Source organism: Cupressus sempervirens, chromosome 10, assembly GCF_028749045.1.
Source record: "Cupressus sempervirens isolate cs-2001-9-10 chromosome 10, ASM2874904v1, whole genome shotgun sequence".
In the NCBI taxonomy this organism is placed as follows: domain Eukaryota; kingdom Viridiplantae; phylum Streptophyta; class Pinopsida; order Cupressales; family Cupressaceae; genus Cupressus; species Cupressus sempervirens.
The window spans coordinates 603,296,787-603,317,320 of NC_143127.1; the positions used below are offsets into that span (position 1 = coordinate 603,296,787).

The following is a 20,534-nucleotide window of genomic DNA, read 5'->3' on the forward strand; positions in this document are numbered from 1 at the left end:
AAAATCACCACAATCCTATACAAGTGACTAGAAAAATACCAAAAGAATAATCCATAATAAAAGCATCAAATCTCCATGAGCACATGAAAAGCATCCATTAATAATCATGACCACAACAGTTCTCTATTGGCAATTGAAGGTATCACTAATAATCACAATAATCATTGGTTCTCAACAAGAAACCAAAAAGTATCTCAAAATAAATCATACTGATCGAAGACTCCAAAATAGTTGAGTCAAAACATGTCACAACATGACATCATCAAGAAATAAATCAACACTTCAATCCCATCATGGCAATTGGAAAGTAATCCAAGGATAACTTATCGATGACTCAAAAATGGTTAAGTCAAGTGTCTCAGATACATATAACTCAACTTCACACAAGAAGACTAATGAGCAATAACAATCAGTAAATACAAACATCTTCATAGAGCATACCAACACATTACCATGGTTGGGTTTTAAAAGAATCGAGACCAAAAGACATCATCATGGAATCACACTCATAACCCCTGAGCCTCTGGTAGATGTCCTATAACTGGTCAACACTAGTCAACCCAAAAACCCAAAACAAGAAGCATAGAGAAAACACAATGCAAGCACATGTTTTGGTTTACTAAAATCATATAGTTGAATTAAGTGTGGAGGTTTTAGTTTCTGTTTGCAAGTATACTTCAAGTGTATAAGGTTCTTCGTTACAATTCAACCCTTTTATCTCTTTGAATGAACCATAGTGTTATGCCTTCATTATTTTAAAACAATTTCCTAGAATAATTCAAAGATAATTACTTATCCATATCATTTGCATTCTTCCTCAAAATCAATGTCACCAATCATTTCCCAAAGAGCATCGCTCAATATTTAAATTTTAAAATTAAGACTCATCACCTTCAATTAAGTGACCCACAAATTCCCTGAATTCATTATTATCGACTAAACAATTAAAACTCTATTATCAATTAAATTTAATTAATTCTATGATTAAATTAACTAGTAGCTATGTCAATAACTACATGATTATCAGTTGATGATAAATTCGTACATTAAGATTCAACTATGTTTCATTCCATCAATGTTCAATTTAATACTTTAATAATAACAAGTTATAATAAATCCCCAATGTTAATATCTCGAATAAATTCCTCCTATGTACGTTGGTTAATAAATTGATTAATTATTCCCCTCCAATTATTAACCAATCCAAATTGATTAATATCTTTTACCAAAACTTCAATCATTAATTAATCTCCACTAAATTAACTTTAATTGGATTGATTGATAACTATTTAGACCATTTATACTATTATTTATTAATAATTTGTTAGACCCAACAAACATTAATAAATAATAAACTCATCAACACTATTATTAATCGATCTAGAGAAACCTTACATAAACTTCATTAGTTAATATTTAATTAACTCTTAGCTCAATTAAGGTATATCAGTAATTTATTTAATAATACATAACGTATTAATAATAACATAATAATTCAAATCGTAGCAATGTTATAAAAATGTTATAACAATGACTCCTTATCATTTTAATAATACTTAATTAAAACTCAGTTAAATATTACTAAATCTTAAGTCTCTTAATTTAAGTGTTATAATAATTAAATCATCACTAATAGCCATTAAAAAATCTAAGGTCATTATTCAAGTCATTAGAATAAGACTTATCAACTTCAATGTAAATAACTTACAAACTAGGATGGGAGTAGAGAGAATGCTTGGTTGCGACCTTGCATTCCATAGTATGCCTCGTCTATATGAGAGGATACTAGTGGCCGCATAGGGATCACTAGGGGGTCGGAGTCTATTGAGAGACTGCCAAGGTAACTCTAGCGTGATCTATGCGATGACACTTTCCCGCTTACATAGTAAGTTCCTACATGTCTTTGTGTGCCTCTGGGATTAGATGTCATTTTGTGATTGGAACCTTTGAGTTAGTCTACTTTTAGGATTCCTAGACATAGAGAGTATTTATGGTATGTGATTTTGATAACCTGTTGGGACTTGAGATTATCTCCTTAGCACGATGGGAGTGGACCGTTTAGGTTCCATGCGGTCAGGTGGTAGTGCTTTTTCACTCTTACCATTTGAGATCCATTCGTAGACACCATGGTTGGAGCATTCTAGGTTGGTATTTATCTTCATTATATTTTTGGATCATTATGATGGATGTTATATTTTGTGATATATGTAATTACTGACATGTTTCTTTATATTGATGATTAGCATGTGATAGATGATGTTATCTACTTTGTAGAATCATCCTATGCTTTATTTTGCATGATTAGATTTCTTATGTATATGTTGTAGCATGTTAGATTACTTTCTGCATATGATGTTGTATGATTTAGGAGTGACATTCCTATTGTGTTAATACCGATGATCTCTTCAGTGATTTGGAATGTTACGCACGGAGGGATGGCTAGGGCCCACGATGATCTAATGATGCTATTTATGGTTGGGAGGAACTGTGCACTTAGTTAATTATGTTTGATGATTTATGGTTATGATGATGTATCATGTATGGTTTGTGGTTTCATTTATGTTATTGCATCATGGATTAGAGTTAGTATGATGATGTACTTTATTTACACGGATGTATATTCTTGTAAGCCTTTCATACCCTGTGGCATGTACAGTGGATGATTGAGCAATCGAAAACGTAATTTAAGAATGTTGGACTTTTCATTATTATTTTATGTGGATGTAGTATTAGATGGAAATATTAATAGTTATGTTAGATGTGATTTAACGTTAAAGGATCCTTAAGAATGTAACCTGTTATGTATGCATTGTTATGTTTACTTTCAGTTGGATGTTTTTATTGCTTTCGCTACTATGTTATGAATGTTGTTACTTTCATGTTTTAAAAAAAAAATGCTACCAAACTTAGTAAAATTTTAGGTTAATTCTTTTGGATCCCTTGGCGGGGCATTACAATGTCACTCTTTTTCACTCTTTCAAACTAAGCTCTATTAGGAGCCAACCCTGTAAAAGGTTACAAAACACACTATTAAATGTGACCTTGTTAAAGGATTTAATCACCCTATTAGGAGCAGCCTTGTCAAAGGACTTTAATCATTCCATTTAGAATGTCACCTAGTTAAAGGATTTACATAGACTATTAAGTCTTCTAAATGATTATTAGGTCAACCTATCTTAAGGGATTTTATTACAAATTATTTACAATGATTAGAAAAAAATTAATAAGTTTTGATCTATGTGATTAAAATTCACTTTTATAGGTTCAAATCTTAGTTTGGTCCTTGTGTTGTCTTGCTGATAAGTCTTCCATTCTCATCTCTAATCTTAATTTTCTTGGAAACCCTCGAAGCAATCAATCCACTCTACTCAACAACACTTAATCCTTATGTTTAGATTCACTTATCAACATTAGCATCATCTCTACAAGATTTCTCCTTTAGCTTTGCATTCACTCACACTTGTGTATTTCTAATCAATATTGTTATGTATGTCTCCTTTCACATATGCTTGCACTTTGCACATACACACACACCACCAATTATTTGGCTATGTATCTCTTTAAATAGGCAATTCATGCATTACAATTTTCTACATCCACCATAGATCTTAGGGTTTATGATCAGGTTCACCTTGATTCATTGTATATGTCCATCTTCTTGAGCTTCTTCTAGAAACTTCTATAGAATCCATTTTTTAGGTCTTTACCTAATCCTTGCCTTGAATTTAATTATCCAACTTATCAATCTTATCTTCAATGCAATTTACATCTCCCAAGAAATCAACAGTGTCAGCTTGACCTCATTATTTCCTCAAATTCATTCCTATATTGTCACTTGACAATCTCTAAATTATGACACTCAGTTGATGTAAGATTTTTGGCTTGGCATCAGCTGTCTCACTTGGTCAATACTAATGCTCGATCAACACTAGATTTTGTTGGCACTAACTATAGCTCAGTTGACTCTAGCATTACTCAGCATTCCTTAGCATTTACTCTATTGCTTGGCTTGTCTTAGCTTTCTTGACATAAACAATCACTTTTCTTTATCAAAGTCTATCTAATCAAATGTCCATTGTAACATCCTTTTCATAACTCAACCTTTCCTCTAGGTGCTATTGTTATGAGAAACTTCTCTAATCCTCTTCACCAATCAAATAGATATGATATTTAGATTAGGTAGCAATATGTCTTATCAATAAATTTGACATCAATGACAAAACAACAATTGTTCCAACTATAAGTTTCCAACATGTAGTTGATGCCCTTGTATTATTAATGCAATAGAATCTTGGGGTGGTTGACAATCTTGTATGTTGGAGTGGTTTTGACCTTAGAGTTGGTGAACTTGATTGAAATGAGGTGATGCTCGATCACTATTGGGGTAATTCTTGGTTGTAGGTTCACCCAAGGAACTTGGTGGCTAAAAGAGCTCAGCTATTCTAATGGTGCTTAGTAGAACTTATGCTTGGTGAATAGGGAGCTTGGTGGTCATTGTTTTTGCTCAATGGTTTGGGTCACCGACTGGGTGTTCTTGGGATATTTTTTTGGCCAACTGGTGCATTTAATTCATGAAAAGACTACATCTTAAGTCTTTATTTTGATTTTTCTTGCAACCCAAGATTAGACAACAAATGAGAATGTTAATCTAGCTCAAAGATTAATGAGAAAAAATAACCATAGAAACAGATATCATTTAATTGAAATGGATGTGGAAAAATTGAGAGAATGTGCTAGTTAACCTACACATACTATGAAGAGGAAATTGAATAAAAAATCTAAAGAAATAATTTGAGAATGTTGATACAATGGAGAAAACTCAACTATTATCAATTTCACTTCTTAAAGATGAATTAAAGGAACCATTGAAGCTATTGAATATAGATACAAGTATAAAAAAGAGGATGACTTCTAAACTAAAAAAATGTATTGTTGAAAGTGTTAAGGAAGGGTTACATTCCATTGGGAAAAAAGCTAGATCTATATATAAATCCATTGCACGAAGAATGATACTGTCATATGTTTTAAATAAAAAATTATGGTAAAAAAGATAGATCTCTTCACTATCATCTCATATTGGGTATAGTCAAAAGACAATCTTACTTTATCTGAAAAGGAGAAGCAATTTGGATGATAGTACATTAGAAGGAAAGTGGTTGTTAATGTGTAGAGCTCCTCGATCTGATAGGATTGTGGAAACAGTTAAGAACTTAGTTATTCAATGTTGGATTGATAACACGTGTCCTTCACCAAATAGAAGAGATATCATCAAGTAGAGGATTGGGCCTAAGGAATATCTTCAAAATGCAAAATATTGGTTGGATGTCACGCAACATGAATTGTATCTCTCATTTTGTGATTTAAATCCTGACACAAAGATTGGACAAGTAATGTTTGAAAGATTGAAACCCTATTTTGTGAAGATACATAAATATTTTGAAATATGTTGTTTTCGATATCATGTTCAATTTGATTTGTACTATCAGGGGTTCTGAAAGATGATAGAAGAAAGTGGTGGCTCTCAATTTTCTTTGCATAAATGACCAATCCAATTCATAACATCAATCTTGTGTGACAAACCAAATGATTGTGTAATAGGTGAAATAGATTGCATAAGAGGAACTTGTGAAACATGTGGCAACCTAACTAAATTTCCTTTAAGAGATGAAGATACTGATATGACGAGGATGGTAAAATGTAAGAGATATAATTATATAAAGTCAAAAAAAAAAATTGGAAAAGAATAAACAAGGTTGGAATATGTAGAGGATGAGATACCTGGTGGAGAATTTATGCCAAATTTTCATAAATTGATTCAACCATATATACGACATGCTTGTTTTTCTAGGTGGCAAGCAAAACAATTTCAAGCACTAAGAGAAACTTTCCCTCTCAGAACAATTTTATTTGTTGTTAACTTTGCAAATAATTACTCTTTCATTTCTCAAAAAAAATGTCAAGTGGAATACTACTTTACAGAGCAGGTTACTATTATGGTTCAAGTGTCTTATCGACATGCACAAATTGGCTTGGATCGTGTGGAAAGTATGGATCAAGTACAAGTCATTAAAAAAGAGTATCACTTTTATATTAGTAATGAAAAAGAACGTGACACACATTTTGTGGAACATTATTTTAAGGCTTTTTAGGCATAAAATAGAAAAACATTTTGTATGGTTAGATGGATGTGCAACATAATTTAAATCAGCTAGACCATTTTATGCATTATGTAGATATCATTGATACCTTAATATACCACACATTTAGAGTTTTTTTCAAGAGTGGACATGGAAAAGGTGAGCATGATGGTGTAGGAGCTTGTATCAAACATGTTTTAAGAAAGTATCAAATGTACTATAAAGAATATCACATTAACAATGCTCATGATGTGGTTGAGTAGGTGCAAAACACATTTTACAGTGCTAGCAAATACAAATAACATGTCATCACAAGCCTATCAAGTCATACCATTTAGAGTGTTTTAGGAGGTACCGGGTATAAATTAATTTGAATATTTAAATTGAATCAAATTTATATTTAATACATTAGGTGATAACTAAAATATGTACACACATGTTTAAAACTCATTTTTTATATGTATGTATGGACCTTACATTCAGGTGTTGATAGAAGATCAATGCATGCATGTAAGATTATGAGTATAGATAGAAATAGTGTGGTCATTATACACAAGAAAATACTCATGTTTTTGTCTTGATTGCATTGATGAAAACTATGATTGTTGCATTAATCAAGAATGTGGATGTGTGGGTGAATGGACTTTGGTGCCACAAGATGTTATCAATACGAATCAGTTTGAGGATGAAAACTATGATGATATTCCATTGGTTTCTGGTGATTATGACCATATTTTAGGATTGATCAGAGTTGGTATGTATGTATATACACATGTATTTTTTATTTTATTTTGGTTAATTTATATAAATTATACTCATGTACATGACACATGGAATTTATACACATACTTTGTGTAGGCAATGTTTTTGTAGTAATGGCAGAATTTGAAAATGTAGAAGGTGTTAGCTATTATTTATTGCATTACACCATACAAAGAGAGAAGCTAACAAAGACTAAAATAAGTGATGTTTCCCATAGGTTAGTATATATTCGAATCATGTATGTATATCTATATTATTTATGAATTCAAATTTATTGACTTATTTGATTGATGTATATACATATGTGTGCATGTACATGTATTCAACAATTAATTAATCTATATGATATTTTTAAAATGTGTATGCAAGTTCTATTGTTGTATAAGGAACATATTTGAAGCAAAGAAGAGTACTTTAAAATGGGATTCATTTCACTGATTATCAACCTAACAATAAGGTATATCAATATAGTAACCATGTTATTGCCATTGATCTAACACTTCATCAAGTCAAAGGATCTGGAATATGTAAGTGAAGGATTGATATTGATGATCATGGGAAAATATTAAATTTTATCCAACAAGCTGACCCACTTGATAGAAGATAGAAACAACTTATAATTTGAAACAACTTGAACATTTTGATATTTGGTTGAACTATTTGAAATTTGAAATTTGGTTCAACAATTTAAAATTTGGTTGAACTAATTATATTGAACTTTTACTCTTTCATTTAACTTGTCAAGTTTAAATTGTGATTCGTAACTAATTATAGAACTTAGGAACTTATATGCACCTAATTAGGACATGTGCCTTGAGGGGAAGAAATTCAAACACCTATCTTAAGGGGATGAAATTAGGACTTCTGACTAATTATATTGAACTTTTACTCTTTCATTTAACTTTTAAAGTTTAAATTATGATTTGTAACTAATTATAGAAATTAGGAACTTATATGCAACTAATTAGGACATGTTCCTTGAGGGGAAGAAATTCAAACACTTGCCTTAAGGGGATGAAATTAGGACTTGTGACTAATTATAAAAAAAATTTACTCTTTCATTTAACTTGTCAAGTTTAAATTGTGATTTGTAACCAATTATAGAAATTAGGAACTTATATTCAACTAATTAGAGCATGTGCCTTGAGGGGAAGAAATTTGAACACTTGTCTTAAGGGGATGAAATTAGGACTTCTAACTAATTATATTGAACTTTTACTCTTTCATTTAACTTGTCAAGTTCAAATTGTGATTTGTAACTAGTTATATAAATTAGGAACTTATATTCAACTAATTAGGACATATGCCTTGAGGGGAAGAAATTTGAACACTTGTCTTAAGGGGATGAAATTAGGACTTCTAACTAATTATATTGAACTTTTACTCTTTCATTAAACTTGTTAAGTTTAAATGTGATTTGTAACTAATTATAAAAAATTAGGAACTTATATGCAACTAATTAGGACATGTGCCTTGAGGGGAAGAAATTCTAACACTTGTCTTAAGCAGATGAAATTAGGACTTGTAACTAATTATATTGAACTTTTACTCTTTCATTTAACTTGTCAAGTTTAAATTGTGATTTGTAACTAATTATCGAAATTAGGATGAATTGTACATTTATTCTTTAGGAATTATGTAACTAGTTAGGATATATATATATATATATATATATATATATATATATATATATATATGTAATTTTAATTACCTGATACTTGTTCATATAAGGACATAAATTATATGTTATATATCAAAATTTATCTTAAGTACTTATCAAAATTCTAGGACAAAAATGACATTACCAAACATGTACATATTTAACTTGGATTGAATCAAACATGTTTCACAGCAAACACCATCATACACCTGTACACATGTACTCGTACATTATAAATTATAGATCCAATGTTGAATTTAATCATATCTAAATATCACTTGCATAGAAAAAAAAAACCACATATATATACATCAATTTCATCAAAAATATACTAGAACTTTATCCAACATAATCTAACATGTAAAAGAAATGTCTAGAGAATGTATATATGTATACCAATCATCAAACATGTCTATGAACCTGAACATAAACACATTTGTCAAACATCATTCTCAAGTCTACAATATATGTATCAATCATCAAACAAATAACAAAAACATGTATAATCTAGATCTCAGAAGATAATATCAAATATAAAGTGTGTGTGTGTGTGTGTGTGTGTGTGTGTGTGTGTGCGCGCATCCTGGTATCTATCTAGAATCTATGAACGTCTCTTTGCATGGAAGTCTAGATAAAATAATCTATAATAATAATAAAACTATAGATCATCAAGTGCAAGACTATCATCATGTCGTCTCCTCACAACACAATCTAAAGATTGACTATCAAGATGTGTTGAGCCCTATATATATTCAAGAGAAAGTGATATCAATGTACATAATCATGTTACATTAAATCTCTTAAATTTACAAATTGCATACGACTTATATGTATATACGTATGCATGTGTACATGTGTCTAATTCAAAACATTTAAAACTCACCTATCCACTACTGACATCATCGAATGAGTCTCAACAACGTACATAATCTAATATCAAAGATGGAGTAAAAAGAGGCATGTCCCCCTACAATACATACATACATGTGCAAAAAATCAAATTAAAAAATGTATAATTACAAAGGCACGATATGTATATGTGCATAAATTATTAGTTTCAAACAATTGACATTTTAACATGAACAAAAAAACTATAGATTTACCTGTGTAGATGCTAGCATTTGATAACACTTAGGCTGCCTAGCATTCACCAATATATCCAGATTTTGTTGGGCCTCATCTAGATCTATCTCTACATCTACACTAACATGATTGGTGACTGGCACATGTCATAATAATGATGAGCCAAGTGAACTAACTAGATAAGATGGTATAGAAGTAGATTCATCACATGTCAACAAGTCCATCCATCCTATAGTCAACAAGCTAAAGTTGATATCATCACTTCGCCCACATCTAAACTCTGACCATGCCCTACACTAGTTGAAGGGTCTCTACTAGTATGTATGTGTCCCTCTATAGCAAAAGAGTGGTCAGTAGGTGGATCATGATGTGTACTATCACCATGACCACTACCTGGTTGATGAGAGGAATGTGGCTAAGGATGTATCCCAATACTACCATGGGTATGATGTCGAACATCTGATATGGGTATGCCAAGATGCTCTGATATGAATCTATATGAATATAATAGATCCTCAGCAAGACTAGTCATAGTATCTTGTGCCAACACTCCAGTAAGACCCTCTAAGCTAGTCAATGAAGGGATGTCTACTACACTATACAAATCTCTTGAAGATGAAGCACCAAACGATGATCTAGAATACTAATGAGACATCAAATATTGGCCAACCTCATCACTCAAAATACATTCGACAACTATAGGAATCTCTCCAACTCCCTAAATCACCCCCCACAATTAGGTGCTATGCATGGCCTCATTAGTTGATGGACCTAATATAGGGGAAACAACAGGTACCCTCTCTCTAATAATCAACCTATGTGTCTTTGGTGGACGAACCGACAGCCTATCAGCTAGTCTACCACTATCCTAAATGTGATGGTAAATTAGTGTAGTTCACCACCTTTCCTAAGCAAACCTCAGCATAAAGTTATCATGCAAAATAGAGTGGAATTTGGTCATTATTTGGATAACTAATATGAGCAAAAAGGAAGTGTGGGTATATCAGCGAAACCATCTATGGATCTATACACTTAAGGGGAGAATACCCCTTCACAAACTTTTGTGGAACATAATATGGGAAACATTTTCTCTTTGGGACATCTTTGGCCACTAAGCCCTATACCTATTGTAGTGAAATACTTGAAGAGACCTCTCATCTCTTATTGTCAAGGACTCATGTATAGTATGTGCAGAATATGGAGTTGCACCATGAATCTCATCTCGAATATATGTAAGGCTATGTAAGATGTTCTCACATGTACTACTATATACACTAGAGCATGTGCCACTAGCCAAGGATTCGTGAAGTCTCTGAATCTCTTGGTTAGTGTGATCATAGATCTCATGGGGTGCAAAAGGCTATTGATATGGGGGAATAGGCCAATGTTTGGGGGGGACAATTTGTTTCTCGAGGGGGACAAGTTTTTGCTTAGGGGGGACAAGTTGTTGCTCGAGGAGGATAGGTTGTTGCTGCTCGGGGGGGAGGGGGGCAAGATGTTGCTTAGGGGGATAGGAGGTTGTTGATCTGCCATGTGGACCAATGTATATAGTATGCATCTATAATGTATAAACTTGAAATTTCAATTAAATTATGACATTTAATAAACTTGAAATTTATTACAATGACATTTAAGAAATTAGAAATTGTAAACATAAAATTAAACATATAATACATGCACATGAATCAAAATTATTTTTAAATGGTGAAATGGATGCACATGTACATGTCTCAAATTTACTTTTAATATATATAAGTCCTAAAACATAAATAAGCATAAATGTTTGAAATTTATTTTTGAACATTCAGAATGAGCATGCATGTATGGACCCTAAACATGAAATGAACATAACATACATGTGTGTTTTATTTCTTGAACTTCAAATTTGAATGTTGTACATGTGCATATATGAACCCTAATAAAAGCCTAATATTTATCCAATAAAACCCTAATATGAACCCTAATAAAATCCTAATCTAAACTCCACGAAAAAGTGTAATCAAAACCCTACCCTTAGAAGCTTAATTGTAGTCCAAATGTAATTCTAATCCTAACCTAAACATTGTTGATCAAATAAGTAAGATTGACAAATGAGTGTCAACACACTTAACCATCTTCACTATACATGTCGAGTATACAATGGAAGCCAAGCCAGAACTCTAACACATGTCGAGTTATAGATAGTGTCGAGTAGATCAGAAGATAGTATGTTTCGAGAAAAGCAGAAGTCCAATGTGTGCCAAGCATTGCGAAGTTAATAGGAGCCAAGTGATTCAGGAATCAGTAGAAGCCAAGCAATGCAGAAACCTAATAGGTGTCGAGTAACACAGGAAGTTAATAGGTGTCGAGTAACACAGGGAGTTAATAGGTGCCAAGTAACACAAGAATTCTATAGGTGCCGAGTAACATAGGAATTCTATAGGTGTCGAGTGACACAATAATTCTATAGGAGCCAAGTAACCAAGAAACACAATGGATGCTAAGCAATTTAGAATAGATGGTGTCGAGCATCAGTATTACTTCATGTGCTGAGCAATGCAGGATCAACATGAAAGTTTGTGCAATCGCAAACCATGATGTGAAATGGTTATGCATGACTCATGACAGAATAAAAGGATAAGATCAAATCCTCCCAACCACCTATGCAATCCTCATGCAGCCAATTAGAAAATTAGAGAGTGCATGTAGCCAATGGGTGAATTTCAAGGGTTTGAGCGAGAACACTTGAATCAAGGATGTATGATGAACCACTAATCTTTATAAGGAAGTCTTAACGCCATTAAACACAGCATGGAAAGAAGGAGGAAAAGCAGAGCCTGTTATTAAGGTCGTTGCAGAACATTTGGTGTCAAAGATTTAGTGGAAAGGACAACATTTACACATCTAGTTGATCAGAACAGAACAAGGAACACAATCAGTAGATCAGATCTAGCAGAAATCAATAATAGAAGAGTAGATCAAGTACTTGAGATCAGCATCAAAGATTGCATTAGATCAGGTGTATTATTCTAATACTTTCTCACAATTGTATTAGGAATTTGGAAATCCTATTGAGTTGGGTGTGTTTAACAGCTCTATGTAAATCCTTTAATAGGGTGACATTCTAAGTTGAATGTTCTTAAGTCCTCTAACAGGGCACACTCCTAACAGGGTGTAGAAATCCTTTAATAGGGTCACATTTAACAGTGTGTTGTAGCCTTTAATAGGGCAGGCCTTTAACAAGGCAAACCATCAGAAGTGGTTGAAATCAATTGCTCTAGTAATTTTGTGGGTGTCATCCCCACTCCAATTTTACCTTCTTATTCCTGGAGGGTTTTTGGGTTACCAAAATCTCAAGTGTTATGTGGTGATGCATGTTTGCTTCTCATGATTGTTTAATGTTTATATGCATGCATGTTAATTTCAGTTATATGTTATTAAGGATTTAAAACAAGTGATAAGCTAGACCCAAAACCCTTATCTTAATTCTAAACCTAATCTCTATCATGTGTGTGTGTGTGCAAGAACTTCATAATTGAATTGATTCTTAGTCAATTTATATCATGTGTGCATGCAAACAACTTCATAATTGTTGATTAAGTCTAGAGAGTCTAGATCACATGGGTGGACTAGGACACATAACTAGGTTAAATACAGAACTAGATTGAATAATAAATTAAGGGGTCCTAATATAAAATGTCTTAAACTTGGGTTCTAGTTTAAGATATATTCATAAATAAAGCCTAGAGCTCGAAGAATCTATAATCTAATGTATCAAAATTTCTATATACACAAGAAAATATAGTTCAAGCACTCTTAAAGTGATGGTTTAAGGGTTTAAAATATCAAAATTTCTATATACACATATCACATGAATTTCTAAATTACAAACTTGTTATGGTTTCTAGTTTTTAAATATATGCATACATTTAAAGGGCTCATACCCTGATCCTAGGTTCATGTTATTCATTACTATGGTTTACTAATACAATGTTTTTTAAAGGGGTTTTAAGTTATGTGCAAGTTATTTATATGAATTAGGGAACTTTATATATTTAATTGTGTGTTCACTTTGTTAATTTAGAGTTATCATTCAAAGTTTTTAGTTTAAGTCAAGTGTAATTTAGGTGAAGTATTAAAAAAAAATTGTGTACATTCAATTTCAAATTTTCCATTGGTATACAATTTAAGTCAAGTGAGTATCAAAAACATATATTTAACGAATTTATGTGGTATTAAACATACAAAATGTACATACATTTAGTACATGTATTTATATTATATATACAAATTTAAAATTAAGACATGTTAATCTAAACATAGACACACACACACACACATACACATGAACTTAAAATTAATATATTACAAGTTCACGTGTGTACATTAAAAAATCAAACGTATGTATATATCCACACTATATATGTGTGTGTGTGTGTGTGTGTACGTGCATGCATATGTATACATACATAATACGTATATAACATACACACACACACACACATATGCATGTACATAAACACACACACACACACATATATATATATATATGCATATATACATACACATGATATGTACATATACGTGACATATATATATATATATATATATATATATATATATATATATATATATATATATATATATATATATATATATATATATATATATATATATAGACACACACAAAAAAAACGTTAAATTTAACTAAAAAACATTAGAGGGTAGAAAATGAAAATTCATACCTTTTTCAAAGTTTGATGAGTTGGATGCTTGTAGCCATGCACTTTCGATCAAAACTGTAGACTCTGTTGCCAACAATGACATCTGGGGTCAAATATGTGTTTCTTAAAGCTTTGAAAAAAATTTAATAGTTTCGATCAAAACTAGCTATCCTGGGACTGAGGTTAACAAACCCCATCTAGGCTTCGATCAAAACTATCTAGGAAACTACGTGGCACCCATAGTTTCTTCTGAAACTACACATATAAATAGTTTCTATCAAATTGTTTATAAAACTTTCTATTGAAAGTATGAAAACGAAAAGTTGTGCAATTTTGGAGGAATTTCTTTCTCCAAAAAAGTGTAACCCACTATTGTGGGTTCACCCTCATGTTGTGTGTGATTGTGATGTAGATCAATCATGATGTGTGAGGACATATTTTTGGGTCTTGGTTCTTTCTCCTATCTCCATTTAATAATTGTTGTAAGCCGACTAAGGCATATTGTGTCTATTTGGGTTCTAGAAGTTTATGTTTGCAACATGCTGACTTGTGGTCATGCAAGTATAAAAGAAGGGTTTGGGTAGAGCGAGAGCAATAGTAACAGAGATTCAAAGAAGGAATTTTGAGTTGTGAATTGAGAGCAGAGCTAGTCGCTAAGTGTGGAATTAGGAAACAAGAAGGTTGCTTAGTCGCTTGCGAGCACAAGTTCAGATCTTTCTTGGTGTTTCAATCAGGTTGTTGTGTTGTTACAGATTTGGGCTAGCTAGGGCTGGGTTAGATCTTGTGAGATCTTGCAAATTTGTTACTCTAATTATTGTGTATTGATCATAATTGAGAAGGCCTTATCAATCAAATCAAAAAAAATAGTGTCATGAATAAATTTGAAGTAAGGATCTGAACACATCATATAAATCAAATCAAATACCACTCTATATTTATAATATAGATAGAAAATAGGGATAAATAGGGAAAAATAGAAGTGCAAAGCACATGATAAACTTGTATCCACTACAACTTCAAAAAAAAAGAATTTGAAATAAGGCATTAGAGATACAGATAGAATCTCGAGGATATATTTATCTAATGCCCTGCAATCGAATTACTATAAAAGCTTTACGATTCACTGATTGTTCGAATAAATCCCGGATAAAATTTCTTGAAAAGGAAAGCAAATCCTGAAAAAAAAAGGAAACTGCCCACTGAGTTACTCTGTAGCCATCACACATTTAATAAAATGAGAACATAGTTGAAAAGCAGATGGAATATGCAATGCCAAAAGCTCAAATCTTGAGAAGATTGAGTGGGGTCACGCGCTTCACCCAAAATCATAAATCCGCGACCATGGTGTTTAATCATGCGTCATTGTTGTTGAAGGATCTGGTTATTGAATGGGCTTTAAAAAAATGCGATTTCTTGAATTTTAAAGGATTACAATCAAGATCTGGGATCCGGTTTGGTGGCGGTCAAGATCATCCAGCGCTTGCAAATTACACGGAGCTTCTCTTGTACATAAGCGCTAGATTGGGTGGGTGTTCTTCCCTGCACATGAATCAGCTTCTGATTTTCCTCTGACGCAGCTAATTCTGTTACTTTTGGAGATTGTAATCATCGTATGGTACCGAATTTTCAATTGGGTACTCAAATTTCCATCGAATTTCGTATAATTTTGTCCGGTTTGCTCTCTCGCACACCTGGCTTGGCCTGTCAATTGATATTCAAACCCTAATTTGGGGAGAAAAAGGGGAAATCTGCTGGGCCAGGACAGCTGATTGAAATGTTTAGATTTCCAGTTGAGTTGTGAAAATTCAATTGGATTCGGTTACGAGTGGTCGAGATTTGATTTGAGTTTGGAATGAATATATAAATTAGGGTTTTCTAAACGGGGTTTTTGCTATAAGAATCGATATTGCTTGGTTGGGACTGGAATTGAAAGGAGTTAATATATTTGAAGAGAGAAGAAATGGGGCACAATCAAAATGAGGCGAGCAGATGTGAATTCCATGTCCTTGCTGTTGATGACAGCGCTCTGGATAGAAAAATCATTGAACGACTGTTGAGAAGTTCTTCTTATCAAGGTAAATCTTCAAACATGACGTATTTTCCCTGTTTGAATATCAAATTTGGTCATTGATTTGCTGCAAAATTTGTGAATGTTTCTCTGATGAGTTTGTTCATGTTGTTGTTGTTGTTGGCAGTGACTAGTGTTGACAGTGTGAAAAAAGCTCTTGAGTTCCTTGGTTTAGAAGATGACCAGCAAGGCCTAAATGTTGATGTATGTATGGACTGAAAGCATTTCAGAGGCTCTTTGATTTATGCTGTAGATGTTCATGATTTTTCTTATGAAATTTTGTCCTCTGTTTAATGCAGAAGACAAAGGTGAATATGATAGTCACAGATTACAGTATGCCAGAGCTCACAGGCTATGACTTGCTTAGGAGAGTTAAGGTATTATACAATGCACACTAATAATTATTAACTCAAGACCTCATATGAGAGGCTCACAAGATACCATTTTTTCCATTTTCATAAATTCATTTTGGAAATTAAATTATTTTTCTTATTTAGACATTTCAAATTCCTTACCAGGAATCATCAAGACATAAGGATATTCCTGTGGTGATTGTATCTTCAGAAAATGTGGAGTCCAGGATCAGCAGGTAAGCAATGCAATTACTTGGATCATATTTTCAGTCAGGCGGTAAATCAAGATATTTCAAATAGGTTCATTAGATTTTCACAATTCATATTAGATGATTATTTTTCTTCTGGAATCAATTGTGTGGTAGTTTTTAACATCAATGTTCCAGATCATGCTACATGGTCCATCATCAGAATGGAGGAGAGCAAATAAACTACATTCCAATGATTGATCATGATTTATAACATTCTTGCTAAAAACTACCATACAATCAATCCCAAAAGAGAAATAATCATATTCCAAATGCCTTACCAGAAGCCCAGATTTAGTGTCTGTTAAATTAAGACATTTTATTGTTTATTCTTCTTGTTGGCAAGGATGGTTCCTGATTCTATTAATTTTTCTGTTTTATGAACAGTTACTTGTCAGGAGGTGCAGAAAAATTCATAATGAAACCTGTGAAGTTATCAGATGTTCAGACCCTCAGATCTCACATGCTCCATTTTTGTTCATCTTGTAGGAAGCAACAAAGGCTCCCTTCAAATAAAAGGAAAAGCATGTTTGATAGCATTTATCCACAACTAGAGAAGAAAGCCAGATTCAGTGAACAAGAAATCCCCTAATACATTTCTTAAAAAATCATCATCCAAGGGCCAAGACCAAAATTTTGAAATATTTTTATTCTTTGAGAGTTTTAATCATGTCGCAGTCTTCTGATAATCAATTCAGAGAAATTATCTCATGATTAATCATATCTGCAGGACTTTTTAGTTCATACAGATAATTTGTGAATATTCATGAGATGAGTACTTGACTACTTCAAGAAAATCCATTAAATCTTGTTTACCCTACCCAGGGCAGAGGAACTGAGTCTGAATCTAACTTCATGAGAAATATTGTTGTTTCTAACAAAAAGAAGAGATTCTATTTGTTGAAGATAGGCAGACAATTTATGAACTCTCTCAACATTGCCTAAAGGCTGAGAGAAGGAAGAAACTGGAAATGAAATAAATTGTCAGTTATCACCTAATTTAATGGTAAAGGTAAATTTTGATTGGTTCAACTGTTCAAGACTGATATTTAAATGGAGTGATCCAAAGTTACTGAGCTTCACTAAACATCCATAGAACTTGATTTCGATTAACTCAATCTTATACCACATCCACAGGTTAACTCAACCCCCTGGCTTGAATCCAATTCTCCCATTCCCACCATTAATACATAAGGGTCCGTTTGGTTCCTGATGACAGGAATTGGCTTTTTCAAAATCCAGATTTGAAAATTTGTGCATTTGTTTCAAAATTTGCAAAATGGAATTAGCATACGGGACTTCCAATTTGGTCTCAAAACCAGGTTTTCCAACTTCCTACTAGCCAGTAGGAATTGAAAATCAAAACCTGGTTTTGTTTTTTAAGGAGTGTAAAAACAATAGATTGGACTACTTTTTGAAATTTGCCTTCAACTCCAAGCTTACGCACTTCACACACATCTTCCGAATGAAACAAACAGTTTCAGTAAAATCCCAAAAATTGGAATGAAGATATGCAAAACCTTGATTTGGCTAAACCAAGGTTTGTAGAAATCCAGGTTTTTTGAATTCCACGAACCAAACAGACCCTAAATGTGGATTATAAATAATAGTTTGTTAAGTTTAATAGGATCACTGCAGAAGTAATTGAATTGCCTTCTTGGTATATTTTTTCCAAAGGCAATGATCTTATATTTATATTAGAAAAAAGATCAAGAGTCGACATGTCCTATGAAGGGACATGTCCATTCATTAACATAAGGATAATTATATATATCGTTGTATAAATTTTTTCTAATATAATAACAATATGTAATTTCTCACATAATAATATATATCACATTATATAATAATAATAATAAACTCATATGTCAAATATAACAAGAATATATGAATTATATCTCATATATAATCATATGTATTGTTTTTCGAGTTGATGGTGTTTTGTTTTTTGCATCAAGAAAAAATAGCTTTGTATCTAATGGACTGTGAAAAAAATGTATCTTTAACAAATATGTTTTTTCATTTAGAAGACGTTTCAAAATTTGACTTGACAAACAAGATTGACCAAAAAATTCGAACTATTTAGCAACAAAGTCAAAATTCTTATATCTACCATTTGTATTCTCGTTGTAGTCTAACTCAAATGCTACAATGTTTTTAAATCTATCTCCCTCCCAATCCATTAAGGTAGAGCATAAAAGAGATCCCAAGATCTCCATAAGTTAGATGGCAAATATTTTGCTCATGTGAACATCCTCATTAGATCAATACAAGCTCCTTACAATAAAACACATTAAAAATGATCTATGAAAGATAGAGATTTACAACTTAGAAATCCCTTTTTATTTATAAACCACCTACACAATAGAAGCCAACTATGGAGGACCAAGAGTCGACACTAAGAATTATACACATAGATATCCCTATGGGCAATCCGTTTATGAGAACCCAATATTTTGATCTAATTAAATTAAACCTCTCGCACATTTCACCAATGTGTTTTTGCGTAGAAGGGTGCGATATACTTAGAGACAAATATTTGCAACCATGTGCATATTTTTGTTGAGGAAGACCAAGCTTCACTATCCTCAAAATGAGGGACCATAGATCACCCAAAGTCTTTCAAAGAACACAAATTACATTCTTGATTGGTTGTTACATTATTTCCCCCATAATAAACTTGAGGTATGATATTTCGAAGTTAGTAGAAACATTTTCCTTTTGTATTAAAAACATAGATATCAAAAAAATGGAATCAACAATTAAAATGTAAACATGATGGGAGTTCCTCTACTTTGAAGGATGGTGATGGTGGCTCTAAGGGGATGAAGGTGTTAGTGATAGCTATGCAACCACATGGTTGGATGACTAGAGACACAATCAGGTAGAGGAAGATGATGAGAAGCTTCTTGATCTTATAAACTTGGGATCGTGTTTGCTTGTACAACATGGATTGAATGTAGCTTGACGAGGATGAAATTATTTTAGACACTCTTCTCTAAAGTCATGTTTGAGAGAGGCAGGGATGATTGGAAGGATGAGCTTTCATATCTATCTTTGTCTTCTACCTAGCATCATTTTTTAAGGGTCAAATTGGGGGAGCTTGATCATGAATATAGGAGATGCTTTCTCCCACTCTCTCCCAAGCTCCTAATTGAGCATTATGTGAGCACCCATATTCCCAATTTGTCGGATGTAGGTGATAATGTGGATTTTTTGAATGTCAATGTGATGGAGTATCCTTTGTTAATCAAACCTATGGGTCATGTGGTGTTGAAAGCCCTCCCTTTTCCTTTAGATGTGGTCTCCTATTATTGGATCTCTAGTTGTTTTCGTTTCAATTTGGTCTTTGATGTGTCTAGGTCTCCTAACCCTCTACCTACCTCTCTACTCTATGATATTAGGCATATCACCTTTATTGAGGTGCCCCTTGCTCCCTATTGGTACAAAAACCTTAACCAAAGCATAAGGTTTAATATTTTGTTATATGTAGTCAACCTTGGTGCGATGTAATAAAAAG

At 32.6% G+C, this 20,534-nt stretch overlaps 1 protein-coding gene across 1 annotated transcript; it reads left to right on the forward strand.

The window, feature by feature from the left end:
* Positions 1–15,600: 15,600 nt before the first annotated feature.
* LOC149535301 (two-component response regulator ORR5-like) lies at positions 15,601–18,046 on the forward strand. The gene is made up of 5 exons (XM_089805532.1): positions 15,601–16,420; positions 16,541–16,617; positions 16,713–16,790; positions 16,932–17,002; positions 17,402–18,046. The coding sequence occupies exons 1-5, from the start codon at positions 16,306–16,308 to the stop codon at positions 17,604–17,606; spliced, it is 546 nt and encodes a 181-aa protein (XP_089661658.1). The 5' UTR covers positions 15,601–16,305; the 3' UTR covers positions 17,607–18,046.
* Positions 18,047–20,534: the final 2,488 nt, after the last annotated feature.